Source organism: Eucyclogobius newberryi, unplaced genomic scaffold, assembly GCF_026437365.1.
Source record: "Eucyclogobius newberryi isolate DKJ021-1_F unplaced genomic scaffold, fEucNew1.0.hap1 SCAF_19, whole genome shotgun sequence".
NCBI classification, from domain to species: Eukaryota; Metazoa; Chordata; class Actinopteri; order Gobiiformes; family Gobiidae; genus Eucyclogobius; species Eucyclogobius newberryi.
In genome coordinates this window covers 17,599,950-17,621,227 of record NW_027315823.1, presented here as the reverse complement: position 1 = coordinate 17,621,227, position 21,278 = coordinate 17,599,950, and the positions used below count along the sequence as shown (strand labels likewise).

General features: G+C 41.2%; 3 protein-coding genes across 4 annotated transcripts in view; 1 reads left to right on the top strand and 2 right to left on the bottom strand.

The window, feature by feature from the left end:
- trpc4apa (transient receptor potential cation channel, subfamily C, member 4 associated protein a) overlaps window positions 1–4,953 on the top strand; it is a 6,905-nt gene extending 1,952 nt beyond the window's left edge. The window contains exons 5-18 of the mRNA XM_072451983.1: window positions 65–120; window positions 215–343; window positions 551–752; window positions 982–1,167; window positions 1,236–1,378; window positions 1,442–1,573; window positions 1,659–1,717; window positions 1,785–1,970; window positions 2,042–2,132; window positions 2,639–2,779; window positions 2,941–3,052; window positions 3,153–3,265; window positions 3,371–3,577; window positions 3,698–4,953. Coding sequence (XP_072308084.1) covers window positions 65–120; window positions 215–343; window positions 551–752; window positions 982–1,167; window positions 1,236–1,378; window positions 1,442–1,573; window positions 1,659–1,717; window positions 1,785–1,970; window positions 2,042–2,132; window positions 2,639–2,779; window positions 2,941–3,052; window positions 3,153–3,265; window positions 3,371–3,577; window positions 3,698–3,835 — 1,895 coding nt within the window. The 3' untranslated portion in view covers window positions 3,836–4,953. The remainder of the gene's footprint in view (window positions 1–64; window positions 121–214; window positions 344–550; window positions 753–981; window positions 1,168–1,235; window positions 1,379–1,441; window positions 1,574–1,658; window positions 1,718–1,784; window positions 1,971–2,041; window positions 2,133–2,638; window positions 2,780–2,940; window positions 3,053–3,152; window positions 3,266–3,370; window positions 3,578–3,697) is intronic.
- mafbb (v-maf avian musculoaponeurotic fibrosarcoma oncogene homolog Bb) overlaps window positions 1–21,278 on the bottom strand; it is a 185,404-nt gene that overhangs the window by 49,660 nt on the left and 114,466 nt on the right. The gene's annotated exons all lie outside the window — the stretch shown is intronic.
- myh7ba (myosin, heavy chain 7B, cardiac muscle, beta a) lies at window positions 5,642–20,559 on the bottom strand. Of its 2 annotated transcripts, XM_072451978.1 has the most exons (44): window positions 20,484–20,559; window positions 20,129–20,317; window positions 19,419–19,522; window positions 19,203–19,346; window positions 18,974–19,130; window positions 18,758–18,785; window positions 18,476–18,572; window positions 17,966–17,989; window positions 17,803–17,895; window positions 17,658–17,721; window positions 17,473–17,571; window positions 17,307–17,410; window positions 17,068–17,206; window positions 16,815–16,933; window positions 16,142–16,291; window positions 15,898–16,068; window positions 15,625–15,804; window positions 15,418–15,550; window positions 15,267–15,346; window positions 14,882–14,969; window positions 14,671–14,788; window positions 14,205–14,328; window positions 13,993–14,129; window positions 11,341–11,596; window positions 10,635–10,877; window positions 10,294–10,470; window positions 10,061–10,206; window positions 9,858–9,948; window positions 9,397–9,786; window positions 9,164–9,290; window positions 8,877–8,995; window positions 8,613–8,809; window positions 8,289–8,472; window positions 8,048–8,213; window positions 7,841–7,965; window positions 7,604–7,719; window positions 7,341–7,533; window positions 7,032–7,235; window positions 6,776–6,901; window positions 6,528–6,698; window positions 6,338–6,442; window positions 6,175–6,270; window positions 5,940–6,074; window positions 5,642–5,743 (listed from the first exon to the last, which is right to left on the bottom strand). In XM_072451978.1, the coding sequence occupies exons 2-44, from the start codon at window positions 20,223–20,225 to the stop codon at window positions 5,732–5,734; spliced, it is 5,829 nt and encodes a 1,942-aa protein (XP_072308079.1). In that variant the 5' UTR covers window positions 20,226–20,317; window positions 20,484–20,559; the 3' UTR covers window positions 5,642–5,731. The 2 variants fall into 2 exon arrangements, with proteins under 2 accessions (XP_072308079.1, XP_072308080.1); XM_072451979.1 differs by lacking the exons at window positions 18,476–18,572; window positions 19,203–19,346; window positions 19,419–19,522; window positions 20,129–20,317; window positions 20,484–20,559 and having other exon boundaries at window positions 18,974–19,100.

The following is a 21,278-nucleotide window of genomic DNA, read 5'->3' as shown; positions in this document are numbered from 1 at the left end:
GAACACTGGGTTATGTTTTGCAATCCAATTTAAGTTATTTATTTATTTGCTTTTGTTGCTATAGTGAATGATGATTTGGTGAAGGACTGCCTTAGTATTCTCTACAACTGCTGCATATGTGTAAGTGTACGGTTTCAATAAACTTTGTTTCCCAATGACAAAACAATATGTATCAAACGTACATGTTACATAACTTTAATCCTGTCATGTACAGACGGAGGGGGTCACGAGGAGCTTGGCAGCAAGGGACGACTTTGTTTTGTTTTTGTTTACCTTAATGACAAATAAAAAGACCTTCCTTCAGACTGCTACTTTAATTGAAGATATTCTGGGTGTCAAAAAGGTCAGTTGATTGATTGATTTATTCATTTAATCTCAATTTGCTTTGTAGTGTGTTAAAATATTCAACTGTACAACTTGAAATTGGCATAGATATACAACACTTAATCACCCTTTTCACTCAACAGTTTTCTAAGTAGATCCATCATAAATGTTATTAGTTTATTCATAATCAATGCGTGTTGTGAATGAAATGAGTTTATTTCTGAAGGAGATGATCCAGTTGGAGGGTATTCCAAACTTGTCTGGTCTGGTCCAGAGCTTTGACCAACAGCAGCTGGCAAACTTCTGCCGCATTTTGTCCGTCACCATCTCTGAACCGGATGTGGGAAACGATGACAAACACACACTTCTGGCTAAAAACGCTCAGCAGAAACGCAATGCCAGTCCCTCGCGTGCCGAGGTTAACCAGGGTAAGTCGATGCAAAATAAATCGCATATGTTTATTGCCAAATACATTATCCATGTCAAAAATATGAAATCCTTATTGGGATTCTTGTTAAAAATAAAATGATCCAACATTGTATGACAATCTGTAACACTTTTGGACCCACTGTATCGCCACATTCCCACATTACTGTTGCTGAAAATGTCAATTATGTTTCTCACAAATAAACATTTGTTTTGTTTTTCACCCCATAGTCACCTTGCTTAATATCCCTGGCTTCATTGAGCGTCTTTGTAAGCTGGCCACCAGGAAGGTGTCTGAAGCCACAGGGGCAAACTTTCTACAAGAGCTTGAAGACTGGTACACCTGGCTGGACAATGCCCTGGTGCTGGACACACTCATGCAGATGGCCACTGAGGAGGCAGAGCAGAGCAGCACCGGTAACTTTGGCTGCATTTGGTGCGTCTTGTGTCATAGAAATTGTGCTGACCAATCATTTCCCCCAAAGAATCCTCTGATGAGAGTTCCTTGGCCACCAGCCCACTGAGACATCGTCTGCCACAGTCAATGAAGATTGTCCATGAGATTATGTATAAAGTAGAAGTGCTCTATGTGCTGTGTGTCCTTCTTATGGGCCGTCAGAGAAACCAGGTACTGTACAGACACTTTTGTGATGGGTATTAGCTTCACTATTAACATTTGTTTGTGGTACAGGTTCACAAGATGCTGGCAGAGTTTCGGCTCATTCCAGGCCTAAATAACCTCTTTGACAAGCTGATATGGAGGAAATACACTTCTTCAAATCACGTGGTGCATGGCCAGAATGAAAACTGCGACTGTAGCCCAGTATGGAGATTTTCTTTTCTTTCTTTTTTTAGGTTGATTTTTGTTTGTTTTGAACTAACAAAAGCAATTAATTGTTCTTTTGCAGGAAATATCTTTTAAGATCCAGTTTTTGCGTCTCCTCCAAAGCTTTAGTGATCACCATGAGTGAGTGGCAGCATCTACAACTTGTCTCTTACCTCTGCATGTTCATATCTTGACGCTTGTGTTTCAGGAACAAGTATCTCCTACTGAACAGCCAGGAGCTGAATGAACTGAGTGCCATATCTATGAAGGCAAACATTCCTGAGGTGGAGGCACTCGTGAACACCGACAGGAGCTTGGTGTGTGACGGGAAGAAAGGTCTTCTCACACGTCTCCTTACCGTCATGAAAAGAGAGCCCCCAGATTCTTCCTTCAGGTTAGCTTTGTCTGACTGATGCATAAACTATAAATATATGTTGCACTAATATTACACATTTCTTTCTGTAGATTCTGGCAGGCCAGGGCTGTGGAAAGTTTCCTCAGAGGAGCTACATCTTACGCAGATCAAATGTTCCTGTTGAAACGAGGACTCTTAGAGGTAAACCTTTAAAGAAATGTACTTGCATTGTGATTTCTATCATAAGGACAGTGACGCATGTTTTGTTATTTCGTCAGTTGTGTAGAAGATGCTGTTTTTAAGTGCAGAGTAACGGCATCATTTTCACATAAAGGGTTGCCGGTGTTGAAAATGAAAAGAAAATGATTTTACGTATGGTCTGTTATTTTTGTTAGAGTTGTTCATCTTATCCCAGCGGCTCAAAAAGTAATGGACATGAAACCGATCATTGCTCAAATGTTCATTTTTAACTCTTTGTCCACAAAGTCTGGAGCCGTGGGGTTTTTACTCTCTTCAATTACCGGTACTTTTGACCCCCTGATAAAGAGTAAACCTCATTGAAGTGTTCTAACTAAATTAAAGCAAGAGCGTCAATGTTTTAAACGCAATATAAATTACAGAACTATCACTAGAGATTTGGTTAACAGATGAAACAAACATGAACCTTACTGTCCAAAGTGACATTGCTTTGACCTTTCCCCCCACAGCACATACTTTACTGTATCATAGACAGTGGCTGTACTTCACGGGACGTCCTACAGAGCTATTTTGACCTGCTTGGAGAACTCATGAAGTTCAACATTGATGCATTCAAAAGATTTAATAAATATGTAAACACTCCAGAGAAGGTAAAGTTTCTTACTTATTTACATGACAAACATTTTCATTATATGTGCACAAAACCTGGATAATAAAGTTGCTCCTTTGGTCACTATGAATGTACATTTGTTGTAGTAAAAACTTTTTACTTCATCTGTGATTTTATATATTTTTACACATGTATTTGTAGTTTCAGACCTTCCTGACACAGATTAACAGTTCCCTGGTGGACTCGAACATGTTGGTGCGCTGCATTGTGCTTTCCTTTGACCGCTTTGAAAGCCAGACTGAGGATGTCAAAGGTAAATAAAAACCAGGAACATAGTTTTTATATTGATGTTATAACCTAGTTGAAAAGGTATTCAGTGCTGATATTTCATTTGACACTTGGACTATTTGCAGTAGTGGAGGTGTTGTCTGAGTGCTGCCTGTTGTCGTACATGGCCAAAGTAGAGAACCGACTGTCCTTTCTTTTCCGACTTGTCAACATCATCAACGTGCAGACGCTCACACAGGTTTCTTAACTTCTAAAACGATCATTCTAATACGTTTTTAACTTTAATATGATTGATGTCCACTGACTTCTCTGGACCTCTATTGTACAATAAACCCTCTTTTAGGAGAATGTGAGCTGTTTAAACACCAGTTTGGTAATACTGATGCTGGCCCGGAGGAAAGCCAAGCTGCCCTTCTACCTCAACGCTCTGCGAGAGAAGGAGTACGCTGAGAAGTATCCGGGCTGTTTGCTCAACAATTTCCACAACTTACTCCGATTCTGGCAGCGCCACTACCTCAACAAAGACAAAGACAGCACCTGCCTGGAGAATGTAATTCCTTTTTATTTATCAGTTTGCAAAAGTAATGGATCTAAGACTGTTGATAGTGAGTGATGAGCCAAACAGTTCCATAGCTTATTAAGTGACCCCTTTCATGTTTGTCCCCTTCAGAGCTCCTGTATACCGTTCAGCTACTGGAAAGAGACCGTGTCAGTACTGTTGGGCTCTGATAGAACTTCTCTCTGTGCCATTACCAGCTATATTGATGAGCCCTTTGTGGATTTGGATAAAGACCTTCTGGAAGATTGACCTGTGGAAGTTTCTCTGCATTTCCCGATGGGGTGCAAAGGAGTGGGCAGTGTGCAGGGGGTGAGAGCGGGGAAGCAGTCACAGGGAGCATGGAAACCTGGAGCTAGAAAAGGACTCCTCTGAGGCAAGCCTCCAGGTGCTCTGTGACTGCTGTCATTGGAAGACTGTCTCACTGGAGGGCACCTTCACACATTCTGTGAAATTCTCACTCGAGGTTTCTTCAAAGGGCAATGGCGACCGTGTCCCCACCCTAAAAAAAACGCTTTAATAGATACATCCAGAAACCTCTGGAAAACTGTGGTGGCTGTGTGCTTTTGGGGAAATGAAATGGAGTCTTTTATAAAGGGGACGAATGGGGAAAAAAAAAAAAATCAAATTTCACAAACTTTGTTTCATAATTTCTCCAGCACTCGGTCACAAGCCTAGTTCAGTCTGTGCCAATAGCTGCCCTCTGAGAATAGGCTGCTGGGTTTTTTGCAGGTGTCTTAAGTCCATTATCCTGATTTTAAGTGGAGTGATACATGGTATAATACAGCGAGGAAAGTAAGTATTTGAACACCCTGCAATTGTGCAAGTTCTCCCACTTAGAAAATATGGAAGCGTCTGAAATTTTCTCCGTAGATGCACTTCCTCCAGGTCACGGACAGATTATTATTAAAAACCATACAAAGTGATTTCCATATTTTTCAGACTTCTCCTTTTAAGTGGGAGAACTTGCAAAATCTCAGGGTGTATGTATGTATGTATGTATGTGGACAAGTGACTGTCTCTAATCAGCACACAAGTTTGAACATCCAAATCACTCGACCACTCGCATCCAGATAAACGGCTCCGTTCAGCAGCGGAAGCTCACCCAGGGACTCTGTACTTTCAGGTTACTTTGGTTCACTCCTTTTATCTTAAAACAAAAGCTTTTAGCTCTGGTAAAACTAGAATAAACCATTGCACAGATTATAATTTTTTTTTTTATTACTTTCTAACAAACTGGTTGATTTAAATGTCTTTATTTTGTAAAAGAATGTGTTCAAGTTGTAAAAGATATTCTTTGGGAAGAAAATAAACTATGCAGGCTCAAGTGTGCGTACACCACACATTGTTTGACTCTGTAAAATGTTAAACTTTTCAATAATTCTTATTTCAGGCCTATTTAAAATACCAGTGAATAGTTTGGATGCTATCAAAATAAAAGGAAAAAAATATTCCACTTTGTACACAACTGTGTCCTTGTGTTACAAAAAGCACCCAAACCCACAGCTACCTCTTGTGTTCCTCTTATCGATGAGCTATAGAAGACTACTGTCCCAGCATGTCATTCACCTGAATGTACACAAGGCATTGCTGCAGCTAATGTTCTTCGTCTTTTTGCTTTGGAGCTTTCTAGATTTCTTTCATGTTCAGGCTATTCCGTTAGCATGTCTTATGTCACAAGTTGCAAGTGCTTTATTATGTTTTCTAACTGGATGTCTGATGCTGTACAACTAAGCATAATTGACACAGGGTTCTTTCTACAAATGATTTTAATTCTCTGAATAACTTAAATGCAGTTACACATTGTAATGAGGTGCTTTTGGCCTTGAACTGTAAAAAATACACTGTAGATGTATTGAACACAACCCAATTAATGTCTTTGTTGGGCATATTTTGACTTCAATTTAAACATCAAATCCACAATTACTGCTTCAATTGTAGCAATATATAAATAATTTCCTTGTAGAATCGCTTGAGTGGTTGATTTAACATTTTCTTTGTGGCTAACAGCTCTTGGTCAATAAAATAATAAAACCCCGGTGCAGTGTTATTTTCTTTAATAAAGATGAGGAAATGGCAGGGAAAGTTCAAAAGTCTTTATTGTCACACTCAGCTGTCACTGGTATGCTCAGCATCTCGTCCACAGAATCACTCAGCATGCTGAAAAACAAGATGTTTATTAGCAACAACATACACAGTTAGGAGATGATATCCTCAACAAGCTTCGCCAGTTACTTTTAATATGTTTGACCGAACATTGACTCATCCTAGTGTCCAGATGACTACAACTGAATCTTTTTTGTACAACTTGCCCGAACAAGCTTTGTACTTGACCTTGAATGATTTGTGCACTGACCTTGCTGCCTGGGTCACGAGTGCGCACACGGAGCTTGTTGACCTGGGTTTCAGCCATGTCAGCTCTTTCCTCTGCATCGTCCAACTCGTGCTGCAGTTTTCTATACTTGGATAGATTGGTGTTGGCCTGCCCTTCCTGAACATAACATTGGGTTTAGTAATTGAACTATTAACTTGTATGTATTTGCTTCTACTTCTGGGCTGGTTTTGTTGAAAAGTAACATTTTAGGACTCACCGCTTCTTCTGCCTGCCTCTTGTAGCTTTTCAGTTTGGCCTGGAGCTTGTCAATGAGGTCTTGAAGACGGATCATGTTCTTTTTGTCCTCCTCTGCCTGTATCAACAAACTTGTTTATAATGTTTGCATCATTTTACATGTACAGCCACTCAAGTAGTTTTACCTGGTAGGAGAGCTCTTTGATTCTCCTCTCATACTTGCGTACTCCTTTTTGATACTCCTGGCTTTTCTTTTGCTCAGCTTCAAATTCATTTTCAAGTTCTTTGACCTAGTAAACCATCACAGAGTTATATGACGAATGCTAAATGGATATGTTATAATAATGTTTAATTATGACATTTTGTGCCGCTTACCCTGGCCTCAAGCTTTTGCAGTTGCTTTTTGCCCCCTTTGAGAGCGATCTGCTCAGCCTCATCCAAACGCATTTGTAGGTCTTTGATGGTCTGCTCCATGTTTTTCTTCATCCTCTCCAAATGAGCACTGGTGTCCTGCTCTTTCTTCAGTTCCTCTGCCATCATGGCTGCCTTCATTCAACAGATTGAAAAGTGTCTTACACATGTATTAAGTATTTACTCATGTTTGTAATGAATATAGTTCTTACATCAGTGATGGCCTTTTTGGCCTTCTCTTCTGCATTACGACACTCTTGAACAGCTTCATCCACCTCTCCAGACAGCATGACTAGATCACTTTCAAGTTTCTTTTTGTGGTTGATTAATCCAGTGTTCTATACCAAAATGTTAAAAAAACAAGTATTTATTACGTGGTGAAGTATGAATTAGAATTGCTTCAAATCATAATCGACAATAGTTCTGTCAGTGTGACAGATGCAGTATTTGTCCCTGTAGTTTATTCACCTGAGAGTGCAGAAGGTTGACCCTCTCACTGGACTCAAGTAGCTCGTGCTCGGCCAGTTTTCGAGCGCGGTCGTTCTGCTCCAGCAGCGACCGCAGCTCTTCCACTTCGGCCGCCAGCAGGTTGTTCCTGCGCTCAGTCACAGCCATCTGCTCCTTCAGTTCCTCATTCTTATGAAGTGTATCATCCAGCTCCAGCTGAGCATCCTGGGAGACACAGTCCAATATGTTGTGTTATTGATGCTTTGAAATGATGCAGAACAGTTCACTGTGTGTATACAAGCAGATTGCTTCATGTGAAAGTGTATTCACCTTCATTTGGACCTGCAGGTTCCGAAGTTGCTTCTGGGACTCTGAGGCCTGTCTGTTGGCATGGTTCAGCTGCACTTCCATCTCATTCAAATCACCCTCCATCTTTTTCCTCAGGCGCACTGCTTCGTTACGAGACTTGGATTCTGCATCCAGTGTGGCCTGCATGGACTCCAGAGTTCTCTGGTGATTACGTCTGTGCACAATAAAGTAGTGAGTCAGACAAATGATCTCCTGTGAAATAAAGTTTGCTTTATGATAATCACCTCAGGTTGTCCAGCTCCTCATCCTTTTCAGCCAGTTTTCTGTCCAGATCTGCCTTGATCTGGTTCAGCTCCAGTTGGATGCGCAGAGTTTTACTCTCCTCGTGCTCCAGAGTGCCCTAAAACAAATGGGGCACTCAACTTCAGAACATTCCAAGATTTGAGTTGTTATGAGGAGAATGCATGTGATAAACAAAGATGAAAAGTGGACCATATCACACAGAAAAATACAATCCTTACTTCAGCCTCTTCCAGAGCAGCTTGTATCTCACTCTTCTCCATGTCTAGGCTCTTCTTGATTTTCTCCAGCTCATGGATGGTCTTAGAGCCCTGACTGATGTGATCGGTCAGGTCGCTTATCTCCTCTGGTGAACAGTAGGCAGTTGTTAGAACTTAAGTCCAGAGGGAACTTACACCTCTACTGTCTTGCTTCTTCTGAGGTTGTACCTTGGAGGTTCTTGTTCTCTCGCTTGAGGGCCTCCAGATGTTCTAGTGTCTCCTCATAACAGTTCTTGAGTTTAAACAGCTCTGTGCTCAGGCTGCGTGACTCCTTCTGAGATGCCTCTAGCTCAGACTGACACTCCTCATATTTCTGCCTCCACTCAGTCAGCACCTGCACAGAACAGCGTCAGTCACTTGGGTTTTGTGCTTGTAGGATTATTTTGTGCTACTCCCCAATCTACACTACCTTATCAAAGTTACGTTGCTTCTTGTCCAGGGCAGTGGCTGCAGCATTAGCTCTCTCCAGGTCAATAACCAAGTCCTCAATCTCAGTTTGGAGCCGGTGCTTTGTCTTTTCCAGAGAGGAGCATTTGGCATTTGATGCCTCCACAGTCTCCTCCATTTCCTGGAGACGCACCACCAGCTTCTTCCTACAGAGGTATCAGAGCATTACATTATTAGAATACAGCATTGGATTGGAGTACAGTTGAGTGCCAAATAAATATAAAAAATATAAATGGAAGGCTTTGGTTATATAATGAGTATTCAATTTTGATAAACCCTGACTCACTTGGCCTCCTCCAGTTCCTCGGTTCTCTGGATAGCGTCAGTCTCGTACTTGGTCCTCCACTGAGCCACTTCCACGTTTGCTTTAGACAGAGCTCTCTGCAGCTCAGCCTTGGTCTCCTGCTCTTCATCATATTGCTCCCTCAGGAGATCACAATCATGGCGGGACGACTGCAGCGCGTGAGCCAGAGCACTTTTAGCCTAAACACAACACAAGGGTCATAAGCTGAAATAAAAACTGCCGTAATGGATTCTGTCTGAGGCTGACCTTGTTTTCCTCTTCCAGCTGCTTCTTGAACTCCTCTACATTTTGACCCAAAGAGTTCTTAGCACGTTGGAGTTGGGACACCAGGGCCTCTCGCTCTTCAAGCTTTCTGGCAAGCTCAGCTGAATGGACAAGAGTCATTACAATCTATATTAGGCAAACCATTTGAAGCATCATCAAAATGTTATGTTCTTATTCTGTATTCTTGTGGACATTATAATAAATGACCATGCCTGACAGAGCAGCATTAAATCATTGCATTTGGTGCCACCATGAGAATGTGGCCTTACCACTCTCAGCTTGAGCTCGGGCCTTCTGGGTGTTGGTCTCACTGAGCTGCCTTTGGAGCTCTTCTGCTTTAGCTTTGGCTTCGTTCATCTGGTCTTCATACGAGCGGCACAATTTCTCAGAAGAGGCCTGAACACATTAATGTTATGAGTTTGGTCCTTTATACACATTTAAACATGACAAATTACAATTTTGAAATGTTTTCCCTTCCGTTTATGGGTTACTTTGTACTGACCTTGGCTTTGGACAGCTGCTCCACTGTAGAAGCCAGATCATCTACCTCCATTTTGGCTTCAGTCCTCTCCTTCTCCAGCTTCTGTTTGACTCTCTGAAGGCTATCGATCTGCTCGCTCAGCTCGACCACACTGTCCGCGTGCTTCTTCCTCAGTGCAGCTGCAGTGGCCTCGTGGTGCAGCATGGCTTCCTCCAGGTCACGGCGCAGTTTCAGAAAGTCCGCTTCTCTCTTCTTGTTCATCTCGACCTGAACTGAAGTGGCTCCTCCAGCCTCCTCCAAACGTTCACTCAGTTCCTCCAGCTCTCGGGCGACATCACATCGCTGCTTCTCCACTTTGGCCCTGCAGGCTCGGTCAGCCTCCAGCTCCTCCTCTAACTCCTCACAGCGCGCCTTTAACATCAACACTACTTGTTGGCACAGATACATTAGCAGCGTCAAGCATTTGGTTTAATAGTTCTTGCCTGTAGCTCCTTTATTTTCTTTTGCAGCTGGTTGACCAGGACTTGCTCATCTTCAATTTTCCCACCCATCTCATTAATCTCAAAGTCTTTTCTAAAGAGGAGAAAAAATGTTATATAATCAATTTGCTGTTCTATTTACAACAGTGGAAGGAGAGCACATTTTTATGACTGACTGAAGGAGAAATACTTTATATCAATGTTACTTTTTCAGCTTCTCTTCGAGTTGCTGCTTGTCATTCTCCAGGTCCATGACAGACTCCAGGGACAGCTTCAAATCACCCTCTAGTTTGCGCCGAACCCGTTCTAGCTCTAAACGGAGCTTCTTCTCCTGTTCCAGAGAACATTCCAGCTGGTTTTGGGGCAGAAGGGCAAACTTAGTAACAGTCATTTCAGCTCCAAAGGTTGGTATAAAGACGAAGGTGACAGTTGAACTCACATCGTCCACTTGCTGCTCCAGCTTGGTCTTGGCTTTGGTCAGGGAGTTGACTTTGTCTTCCTCTGCCTGCAGGTCATCCAGAGTCTGCTGATGGGCCTCCTGAAGAGCTTTCTTTTCCTTGGTCAGCTTAAGAGTGGTTTCATCCAGAACTGCCATCTCTTCAATAAGGTTCTTCACCTACAACGGTTGAAGAAGTTTTATTTTTACACAATTGCATCTTTTAGCAAGTACAAAGTCAAATCATGTAAAAATTGATTTAAGCATATATATATATATATATATATATATATATATATATATATATATATATATATATATATTAGCATATCCTCTGTTCTGACCTTGTTCTCAGTGGCATGTTTCTCCTTCTCTACTTTGGCTAAGGTGATTTCAAGATCATCGATGTCCTTCTTGAGCTCAGCATTTTCATCCTCGAGCTTGCGCTTCTTGGCGAGAACGTTTGCGTTCATCTCCTCTTCGTCCTCCAGCCGCTCCATCAGCTCTTTGGCTTTGGCCTCCAGCTGGATCTTGGTCTTGATGAGCAGGTCACATCGGTCCTCTGCATCAGCCAGGTTGTCTTGCTCCTGTGGCGCACAAGAGGGCACAGTGTCACAGTATGAACCTCTCGGCTTAATTACAATATAAATAGAAAATAATTGTTTTGTGTTTTTTTATTTTTTTATTTGGACATTTATGTAAATGAACCAAACATCTAATTTCAACTGTAGTGGTCAGCCTATGGACTAAGGTGTAAAGTGCCAGCAATATACAAAACACAAACTGTTTCTGCAAAGGTATAGACTTTGGACCATAACAACATTTGCCAAGCGCCCGTAGCAGTAATATATCTTTGTTTATCTTTGTATATCTGACATGATAAATTATTTGTTTCTACTCATTCTGTTCGGTATATGAAATAATAACTTTAGAGTGAAACAGACATTACAATTGAAATGTGCATGTTTTATTTTCTTGGAATTTGCTTGCATGGATGTATAATCCTAAGGCTCCACAGTGTGGTAGAGGTGTGGTAGTTGTGTGCCGTACCGCCTGAAGCTGCAGGGACAGGTCGTTCTTCTCCTGGCTCAGGCTGACCTGCCGCTCCTCCAGTTCCTTCCTCTTAAGCTCCGACTTCTCCAAAGCCTCCTTCAGCTTATTCAACTCGTCCTTCAGAGAGGCCAGCTCCTTCTCTGTGGCGGCGCTCTTCAGCAGAGGCTTAATTTTGAAGAAGAGTTTCATCCACGGCCAGTGTTTGACCGCGTTAAAAGCTCGAATGTTCCACTGGATGATCATCAAGGCCTCCCTGAGAAAAGAGCAGAACAAAAACAGTGTATAAAGTTATTATTGTTAGTTTATTGACCCAGTTAATATCATTAGATTATGTATTACTTACTGAGACTTAGATCATATACAATTTTATTTATTTTCACTTTATAAATACAGTAATGTACATAGAATAAAATTATATAAAATAGAAGTGTGATGGAGTGTGGCAGAAACCTCATCCTTGAGGCCACACTACAATTATTATTTAGTCAGCTCAAATTGACAGAAAGTTTTACTTTTGGTCAGAATATTCACAAACGAAAATCACATTGAAAAGAAAATAGTTTTTACAGTATGAAACATCCTCTTGACTGTCCATCCATCCATTTTCTACCGCTTGTTCCCTTTCGGGGTCGGGGTGACTGGAGCCTATCCCAGTGACTTCGGGCCTTAGGCGGGGTACACCCTGGACAGTGGCCAACTTGTCGCAGGGCCAACACAGAGACACAGACAGTTCACGCTCACATTCATTCACTAGGGCCAATTTAGAGTCACCAATCTTACCTAACACATGCATGTCTTTGGACGGTGGGAGGAAGCCGGAGAACCCGGAGAGAACCCACAGTAACACGGGGAGAACATGCAGACTCCAGAGAGATCATGTGATGTTGGTCTGGTCCGGGAAACCTTTGCCACCGTGCACCCCCTCTTGACTGTATCTTATCTTAATTTAATTTAATATAATCTTGACTGTATCAAATTAAATTAACATAAGTTTAGAAAATAAAATAAAATATTGATTTGAGTAATTAACCTGCACCAGTTTTGTTTTGTTTTTTGCCCCCCAATTTATTTATTTTTCAAATCTCAAAAGTTTCAATTTGATCATAGAGAATGAATGGTAATGATCATGGGGCCGATGGAGTGATCATTATTTAAGCATTTGTTTAGTTTTTTACTAGAGAACTTATTTTTGTGGTGAAAGACCTGCTAACCTTGTCGAAACCTTTTGTGTTAAAGGTTTCAAGTAACTGGATGAGGTTGCAAAGGTCAGATGAATTTATCCTGGACTTCCCCATTTATATATTCATCCACTTGTCCTTGCTCTTTTGATTTGTTGGCACAACTTTCCTTGTGGTGCATCTAATCATATACCCAATGATATTTTATGCGTTCCCAAACTAGGTGTGCACATTGATTTAGTCCCTGTCGCCCTAAATATGGAAACTCAAGGACTTTGCGTCACTGTTTGGACAGTGAATTTGAGGGCTAACCTTTGCAAGCGAGAGAGGGTGGGGAGCTGACTACATTTTTGACATGACTCCACGCTGTGTGCCTCTAAGGTGAGCATGTGCATTTATTTAGAAACTGAAGCCTTCTGTCCAGCCATGGCTTTTAATCCTCTGTCACCCGCCACATATCCCGCCAATGTACCCGCTTAGAAGTGGAGGCGCCGTGGACAAAAGGGCCCAGGCCATGGGGAGTCCGGGGTGGGCGCATGTATTTTTAGGGTGGGCCCAAGCAGCAGCTGCCACTTGACACATGTCACCACCTGGCTCTGAGGACACCACCATTGTCTCATTTAAACCGTTCTAGAGAGAATGGACTAAACCCACTGTTGTGTGTCTTATTAACGGCGAGGCCACACCGTGGACCATAGAAGGACACACACACGCCACGCACACGCCGATAACACTGCTCTGCCCATTCCTGGCATAGCAGTAGCAGGGAGTGAACACTGGGGTGTAGAGTGTCACACAGAAAGACTGGCGGCTCATCCAGTCACTATTGAACCTGTCACACCAAACAACTGTCGTTGTTCATGCACATGCCATTCCCTTTTCAGTTTTAAGACACTGCAGATGAAGATGACAAAGTCTTACATTTATCAATATGAAACTTTTTCAGTAGTTACATAAATGTACATTAAAAAAATATATATATATATAATATATTTTTATTACATATAAATGAGGCATTTTATTTATTTGTATATTTATTTTATGACAAAAATATATCTGAAAAATGTATAAAGCAAGGTTTAAATGTGTTGTTTTATTTTGTTTAGATATTAGATTTTTTAAAAAAATTTTTTTTAAACCTACAGAGAAATAAAATTAAGCCATGTTTTTTTTTTTTAGCTAAAACTTCAATACATCAGGCTTGGAACGAGATAAGAACAATTCTTTGCAATCCATTACAATCAAACATTACAAGATTGTAATGTTTGGTGTGCGTAGGTGCTTCTTTATGTGCAGGAGAGAACAGCCCTTGGAAGTTACAATGTTCCATATAAATCAGTTGGTTAAAACATCTTTGGGCTTAGATTGATTGTATTTCTCAGCTTTGTCAAATCAGATTTTATTGTGTGTAATTTGATGGAGGACTTTGGGGGATTTCAAAAAATAAAGAGAACATATATGCAAGACTTACTTCCTCTCCATCATCTTATGCAGCTCTAATCTCATAATCTTTCCTCGAGCCAGGGCCTGCAGCATCGTCAGGCATTTGGCCAAACGCTGGTCCCTTAGTTCTTCCAGATAACCCAGCAGCCCTGCTTTAAAGAAGACCTGCCACACAACACAAGACAAGCATGGTGTTTATCACAGAGTCTACAGGGAAGTGTGTGGCTTTATTGGTCTTACCTTTGTATGTCCAAATCTGTACTGGTTATGATCGATGTCCAATGAACCCAGCAATTTCTCTGCAGCTTTTCTGCTATCCACAAACGTATCTTCTGGGATGGCATGAGGGTTTAAGATGCGATAACTGTGAAACATGTGATCAAACCTATCATTAGTAATGACCTGAGAATGTCATTGTAAGTTGGCATTCGGCCTGAATATTTTTATGCTTATGCAATAATGGTCAATACAATATAAAATTATACAATACAATACTACATTTAAAAAAAGTGTGTCTGACCCAACAGTCTGTGGGAAATGTTTCCTTACAAATCACAGTGCAGTTGGTCACTGCTGTGCTAATGTTATAAATTATGTCAAAAATAGCCATGGGCAATATTTTATGTAGTACAGTATTTTATGTAAACGATATGATTTAATCTCTAGCATATGCCACACATGCACAACAGCAAAGATCAAGTCTTACCGTTGTTTGAACTCAGCGTAAAACATGCGGTTAGGAAAGCCCTTCCTACAGATCCTGATGCCCTCCAGCACACCATTGCAGCGCAGCTGGTGGAGGACCATGAACGGGTCCATGATCCCTAGAAAGGAGAATGTTTTTCACACATAATCTGTCACATTATCTTATACAGAACTACATATAGTACATATACCACACTTAACAGGCTTATTACCGGGAGTCTTGGTCTCATTCGGGATGATACAGCGCACAAAGTGCGGCTGAGTGCTTCTTAAGTTAGTCATCAGCTTGTTAAGGTTTTCCTGAAGATATAAAGGGAAAAAGCTATTTGACAAATGCTTAAATTTGGATTTCAGAATTTGAATGTCAGATACTTGAGGTATAGTTATTTTTAATACATTTAACCATCAGTTTATTTTTTATACAACGCTGGTGTTAAGTGAAGGGAGACAGCACAGACTTAAAGTGATGTTCATGTGATCATTGCCCTAAACATCACTGCAAGTCTTAACGGCCTCCATCCCATAAATCCACAAAGAAGAGCCGCCTCCTCCACCTGTTTCAAAACATGAGTCAATTCTTACCCACACACATCTCACCTTATGAAGCTGGGACACAGTCTGGAAAGAGGCTGCCTTCTTCCTCTTCTCTTTTCCCCCTGACTTGGCTTCACCTGTTGCTGTTTTAGCAGTATTTGATTTATCAGTTATGTTATTATGATTCAGTGCAAATAAGTTTAAATTATATTACCTGTGTCTGAGACAACATAGTGCTCAAACAGTGAGGCCAGCAGCTTGTTGGCTGACTTCTGAAAACATCCTACGACTGTCTCATTTAGTGGGTCTTTATTTTTATCAAGCCAACCATTAATGTTATATGGCACCTGCAAAGCCAACACGTGATTACAATGAAGTAAGTTGTACTGATGTTTTTGAGTGAATGAACAGCTGTTCTCACCACGCCAGCATAATGCATCAGTTCAAAATGGGCCTCATATTTGCGTTTCTTGTCTGGTCGTGGCTTTTGGAAATTTGGTGACTTTCCAATATGATTGTCGTACAGTTTGGCTTTAAAGCTACTGTCCGTGGCCTTAGGGAACATGCACTCCTCTTCAAGGATGGACATAATTCCCAGAGGCTGAAAGTAAAAAAGTGCCTGTTATATCCCTCTAACCTGAAACAGTCTATGCTAAAATTGAGTTTAATATAATTTTAATTAGCCATGAGTTACCTTTTCAATAAGATCAATACAAGCCTGAAGGTCGAGACCAAAGTCAATGAAGGTCCACTCAATTCCCTCTCTCTTGTATTCTTCTTGCTCCAGGATAAACATGTGGTGGTTGAAAAACTGTTGCAGTTTTTCATTTGTGAAATTGATGCACAGCTGTTCAAAGCTGTTGAGCTGCAAAAAAAAAGTATAACAAATGTTATTTTAAAAAAAATAACACATGTGATACAATATATGTCCCACTTACATCAAATATCTCAAAGCCAGCGATGTCCAGGACTCCTATGAATAACTGGCGAGGCAGCGATGTGTACAGCGTGCGGTTAATGCGTCCCACCAGCCACTTGAACATGCGGTCATACGTGGCTTTAGCCAGAGCACCGACAGCATAATTGACCTGCACAACAGGCGACAGATGTATCCAGGCTGTTGCTTAGCGATAAGATCATGGTACATCAAACAGAACCAAACATAGAGGAGTTATTTTACATTGTGTGATTCTCATGGCAGTAATGGCTTTATATTTGAGGTAAATTTGATTTAAATATACTTTTCATTTCTATGTAAATATACTTTCCATTTAGGTTTAAATATACTTTAGATTGTCTATGCCTGTGTCGGATGAAAATATCTCTCATACATTTGCTAAGCACTTCTAGCCAGAGACTCACTGTTGAAACGCTGTTAGTTTGGGTCCACTGAGGTCTATAGAGAAGAGTCAACACTGCAATTGCACATGCCTATTAAAATCATTACAAATAATAATCACTAACAAAGCATCCACTCCTAATTATTTAGGCTAACCCAACATTTATTATTTGGACTTGTGCTTTTTCACACTGCAGAATGATTTGTTTGTTTGTTTGTTTGTTTGTTTGTTTGTTTGTTTGTTTGTTTGTTGTTACATACTGCATTCTTACCTGGTCAACATTTTGTCCTTTTACAACGTACTCATTGCCCACTTTCACTCGAGGGTGTAGCAGACCCTTAATGAGATCAGCTGAACTGACTCCCATCAGGTAGGAGGCCTTGTCTGCACCTGTCCACACAACACAAAATAAGACTTTTATAACTTTTGCAGTCCTAACTGACTTCACACATCGGATAAAACTATATCCTCTTGGGCTGAAATGCTACATGTATCAGACCAAAGTGTTTTCAAGTGGCTCGTACTTTCAGTGCCATCGGTCTCTGCCTGTTCTTCGCGCTGTTTTTGCTTGAACTTCATGTTGCCAAAGTGCATAATGGCACCAACTATTTTATAGCAGCCATACTTCTCATCAGGCAGGAAGCCTAGGATATCCATGGCATGCTAAAATGCAAATGAGTATATGAGTAATGCATAATTTTAAAATACACAACCAATTATCTTAATAATATTGCAGTTATTTATAATAGATAAAGGCTCCTACATCAGTGCCCATGAGCTCCTGTCCATCATCCATGTTCTCCACAGTGGTCACTCCTTGTGAGCAGAAGTGGTAGTCGTAGGGGTTGGAGGACACCAGTAGCATGTCTGCAAAGTACATTGTATTAGTATTAGTCAAGAGAGTGGACATGTGTGTTGCTGACACTGACCTAAGAGCTCAGGCTTCTTTTGGGACATGATCTGGTAAAAGATGTGGTAGCTACGCTCCCCAGGCTGCTGAAATATCACTCTGGATTTTTCCAGAAGATCTGAATGAACAGAGAAATAGAGAAATAATTAAAACAAAACAAGTATTGAAATAAGTTCTTTACAACAGCCCCTTTGACAAACTTACACATATCAACGTCAGCTGAGGCCAGTTTGCCAGTCGGTCCAAAGTGGATTCTGATAAACTTGCCCTACGGGATGACAAAAACAAAAAATTGCATTCTCAAAAAAATGCCAAACCCAACGTTGTGCAATACAAAACCTGTGCATACAAAGCGAGATGAGTTATCGTTCCTCAGTGTTTTGGCATTTCCAAATGCCTCCATAGCAGGATTTGCCTCAATGATCTGGTCTTCCAGGGTCCCCTGATATAGAGGCGTCATGTCAGTTTATGCAAACACCTTAATCAATTATTTTTTCAGACATGTAACTTACCCCTGTTTTAGTGGCAGGGCCATGCTGCAAAAAGAAAAAAAGTAAAACTAAAACTATAAATAAATAAGCAATAGCATACGTTCATACAACATGAGATTATGATTGTTAAAATTGATGTAAAAAGGAGAATGGCGCAAAAATAGGGTGAAAAAATGAAAATCACGCCATAACACAAGTTCAAGTTAAAAAAATTAACAAAGGGAAAAATCTGGAGTGAAACAAAAAAGTCACACGTTAATAGAATTCCCAAAAGAAAAAAAATGAAAAGGACAACTGTAAAAATAATAATAATAAACAAAAAAGGGAAAAATGTGGCTGAAAGGGGCCACACAACACGGGGAAGACTCAAACATGAAAGCTCTCTTGGGAGAGAGACAGAAGTATATGGACAAGGTTTAAGGGAATATGATTTCTGAGATCAAAAATAAAAACAAAAATCAAATCAGAAAAAGCTTAAGCTTGAAAGGGGAAATGGGAAACACAAAGATGTGGATGCCATTACGGCCTTACTCCTTTCTTAGCAGTTGTTTCCCCAAGAGCTGCCACAATGGCAAAATACTGAATGACACGTTTCGTGTTGACAGTTTTGCCAGCACCGGATTCTCCGCTAAAGTGGTGTGGATATGACATACAAAAGGCAAAACCCGTCACAAAAGAGAAAAAAAATATACAAAAATCTTCACAACTTAAAAGAAAAGCGGTTGGTGCTTAGCCTTGAGTTGTTTTACTAGGTTATGAATGGGCTACTATATTAAAAAAGAAGAAGAAGAACATAGTTTTAAGTGCACTTACGTGATAAGCATGGACTGGTTTTCCCGATCTGTCAAAGACAAAAGAGCTGAATATGCTGACAATGACCTAACAACACAAGGCTGTAATAAGGACCAACAGGCCCGTGTTCTGTGTGTTTCCAATAGCAAACAAAACGATCTAAAATAAGAATGATCCGTGCTAAATCAAAGACTTGGAGAGTTGATCTACAGATGCTCATAAAGTGTGTGAACTTACTGCGCAGCATGTCATTGTAAGCATTGTCTGCGATGGAGTAGATGTGCGGCGGCGCCTCTGAGCGCCTCTTCCCTTTGTACGCAGCCACCACCGGGGCCGTGTACACCGGCAGCCACTTGTACGGGTTCACGGTGACGCAGAACAGTCCCGAATATGTCTGCGCACAAAAGACAAAGTGAGGAGGACTCGTTGGAGGCTTTTGGGTGCGCAGAAGTGTCTTTAGACTCACATATATCATCCAGGCCGCATAACGCCTGCGCAGGTTGTTGAGCACCGAGGCCTCGTTGAGGTGCGTGAGCATGGCCATGTCCTCCAGCATGTCGTACTTAGGAGGGTTCATCTGCTGGATGTCCGAGTCCTTCACGGTCAGGGTCTGAATGCAGCGTTACAGATCTCAGTCAAACGTGTTCCACATATTGTGTTATTTGTGTAAAGGCGCCGTTACCTTCCCGTCTTTAGTCTCCACGGTGACTTTGTCGCCGCTGCGCTCTTTGATCTCTATCTCCAAGTAGGCTTCCTTCTCGTCCGGGATCCAGGCCCGTTTTTTCCCTGCAACAGCTGCTGTATTAACGGCTTCATAAAGCTCTGTTGGTGTCTGCCTCGCACTTTTCATGGATCATTTTAATGAACAAACCGTCTGCATCTTGTGAATCTAAATATTTGGTGGAAGGAAATGATGGAAGAATCGCGAGGCATTTTTCTACAGATTGTAGAGAAGGCCCAAGCAAATTGATCAATGAAGCACACACAGCAGATCTTTTATTTTAAAATGCATTCACAGTTTAATTAGGCCCCATGAGACCTGAGCCTATACCCACAGTCTAGCCTTTGTAATATTATTATTATTATATTATTATCATCATCATTATTATCATTATTGTTATTATCATCATCGTCATTATTATCATTATTATTATTAACAACATTAATCATCGTCATTATTATCATTATTATTATTAACAACATTATTATTATACTGGGATTATTATTACTATTAGGGTGATTATTATTATTAGGCTGCTGCTGCTGTTGTTGTTATCAATATTATTCTTGTTATTTAGCTTTTAAATTCAAATGTATTTAATTGAGTTTGCTTGTTCTCTTTCACGCAGAGGTTTATCTTGTGTTTTGTGTGTGTAGGTGGTTGTCACTCACCATCAAAAGCGAGGGTCTGGGCCGCCAGCTGCTCCAGCTCGGTTTTGCGCAAAAACGGTGCAGCCTCCCCAAACTCCTTCAAGTCGAAGCGGGACATGGTGAGGGTTCCTCGCGGGGCTCACGCACAGGACACACGGAGGACACACGGTGGACACACCCAGGACACACAGTGGACTGACGAGGCGTCCTCTGGTAAGAAAACAAAATAGTCAGCAATTGGTTTTGGAAACTATCTGTGTTCACGTCACATTTTCCACAAGAGATGAAGGAGTCAGTTGTAAAAAGCCCTCCACATGTCCCCAGTCAATGTCCCTCTACTACCGAGAAAAGCTTCTGTAAGCCAAGTAAAACCTACCCAAGTTTCCACTGACCCACGGACCACAACCAAACAACTGCCCCGTAAAGAGGTTGCGTGCTTTATACTGTGTGCCTCAAGGTCACGGTCAGTGGACATTTGTCTCTTATTAGCATATGCCACCTCCTCCAGCGCCCATTGGTGCTTCGCACCCGTCTCAATTGACACAAAAGGAAAGCTACGTTTTTGTCATTGCGCTAAACCCTGGGCGGCTATTTTTATATCTCGGTTATTTTGTTCACTGTACAGTTTAAGCAGCAGCAGAAGGACTACAGCATCCTGGAGTTATTTGACTGGGCATATTCACAAGAAGGTGTCATTGTAGGACCATCTTTAAAATTGCACTAGTTGTCCACTTGTAAATTGTAACTTTTAGGAGCTTTTATCATAGTGCGTTTATGTGTATCCACAGGGGAAATTTTAGAAGAGATTATTTCTGGAGCCATGCAGCATTAAACCCAGCTATATATACACCCTATTATATGAATAGAGATTAACTGGTGCACATGATCCACACAATGCTCTGTAAGAGTAAGTGACAACTGTTTGTATGTACATGCAGTTACTTTTGTAATGGCTCAAGCCAACACCACAATATTTACACTTCACATAAATATGTGATTACAGTTGGTTGCTGCTCTGGGCCTGAGCTCTTCAGTGGCTCCAGCAGATTGACCTTCAGAGTGAGGGGAGAGTGCAGTGCAGGGGGAGTGGCCCCGGGACCACAGTTTCTCAGAATAGACAAAGCCAGAGTCCAGCATTCCTGATAGAGAAATTAACTGTAGACGAGAGTCT

What these genes read in the sequence shown, in the direction of transcription:
- myh7ba (XM_072451978.1), bottom strand. Translation starts at nt 20,225, where the DNA reads ATGTCCCGCTTCGACTTGAAGGAGTTTGGGGAGGCTGCACCGTTTTTG. An exon ending in CCAGACCCTCGCTTTTGATG is followed by an intron (nt 19,523 to 20,128) that starts GTGAGTGACAAC and finishes CAGCTGTTGCAG; the next exon opens with GGAAAAAACGGGCCTGGATC. An exon ending in TGATGCATTATGCTGGCGTG is followed by an intron (nt 15,551 to 15,624) that starts GTGAGAACAGCT and finishes TTGGCTTTGCAG; the next exon opens with GTGCCATATAACATTAATGG.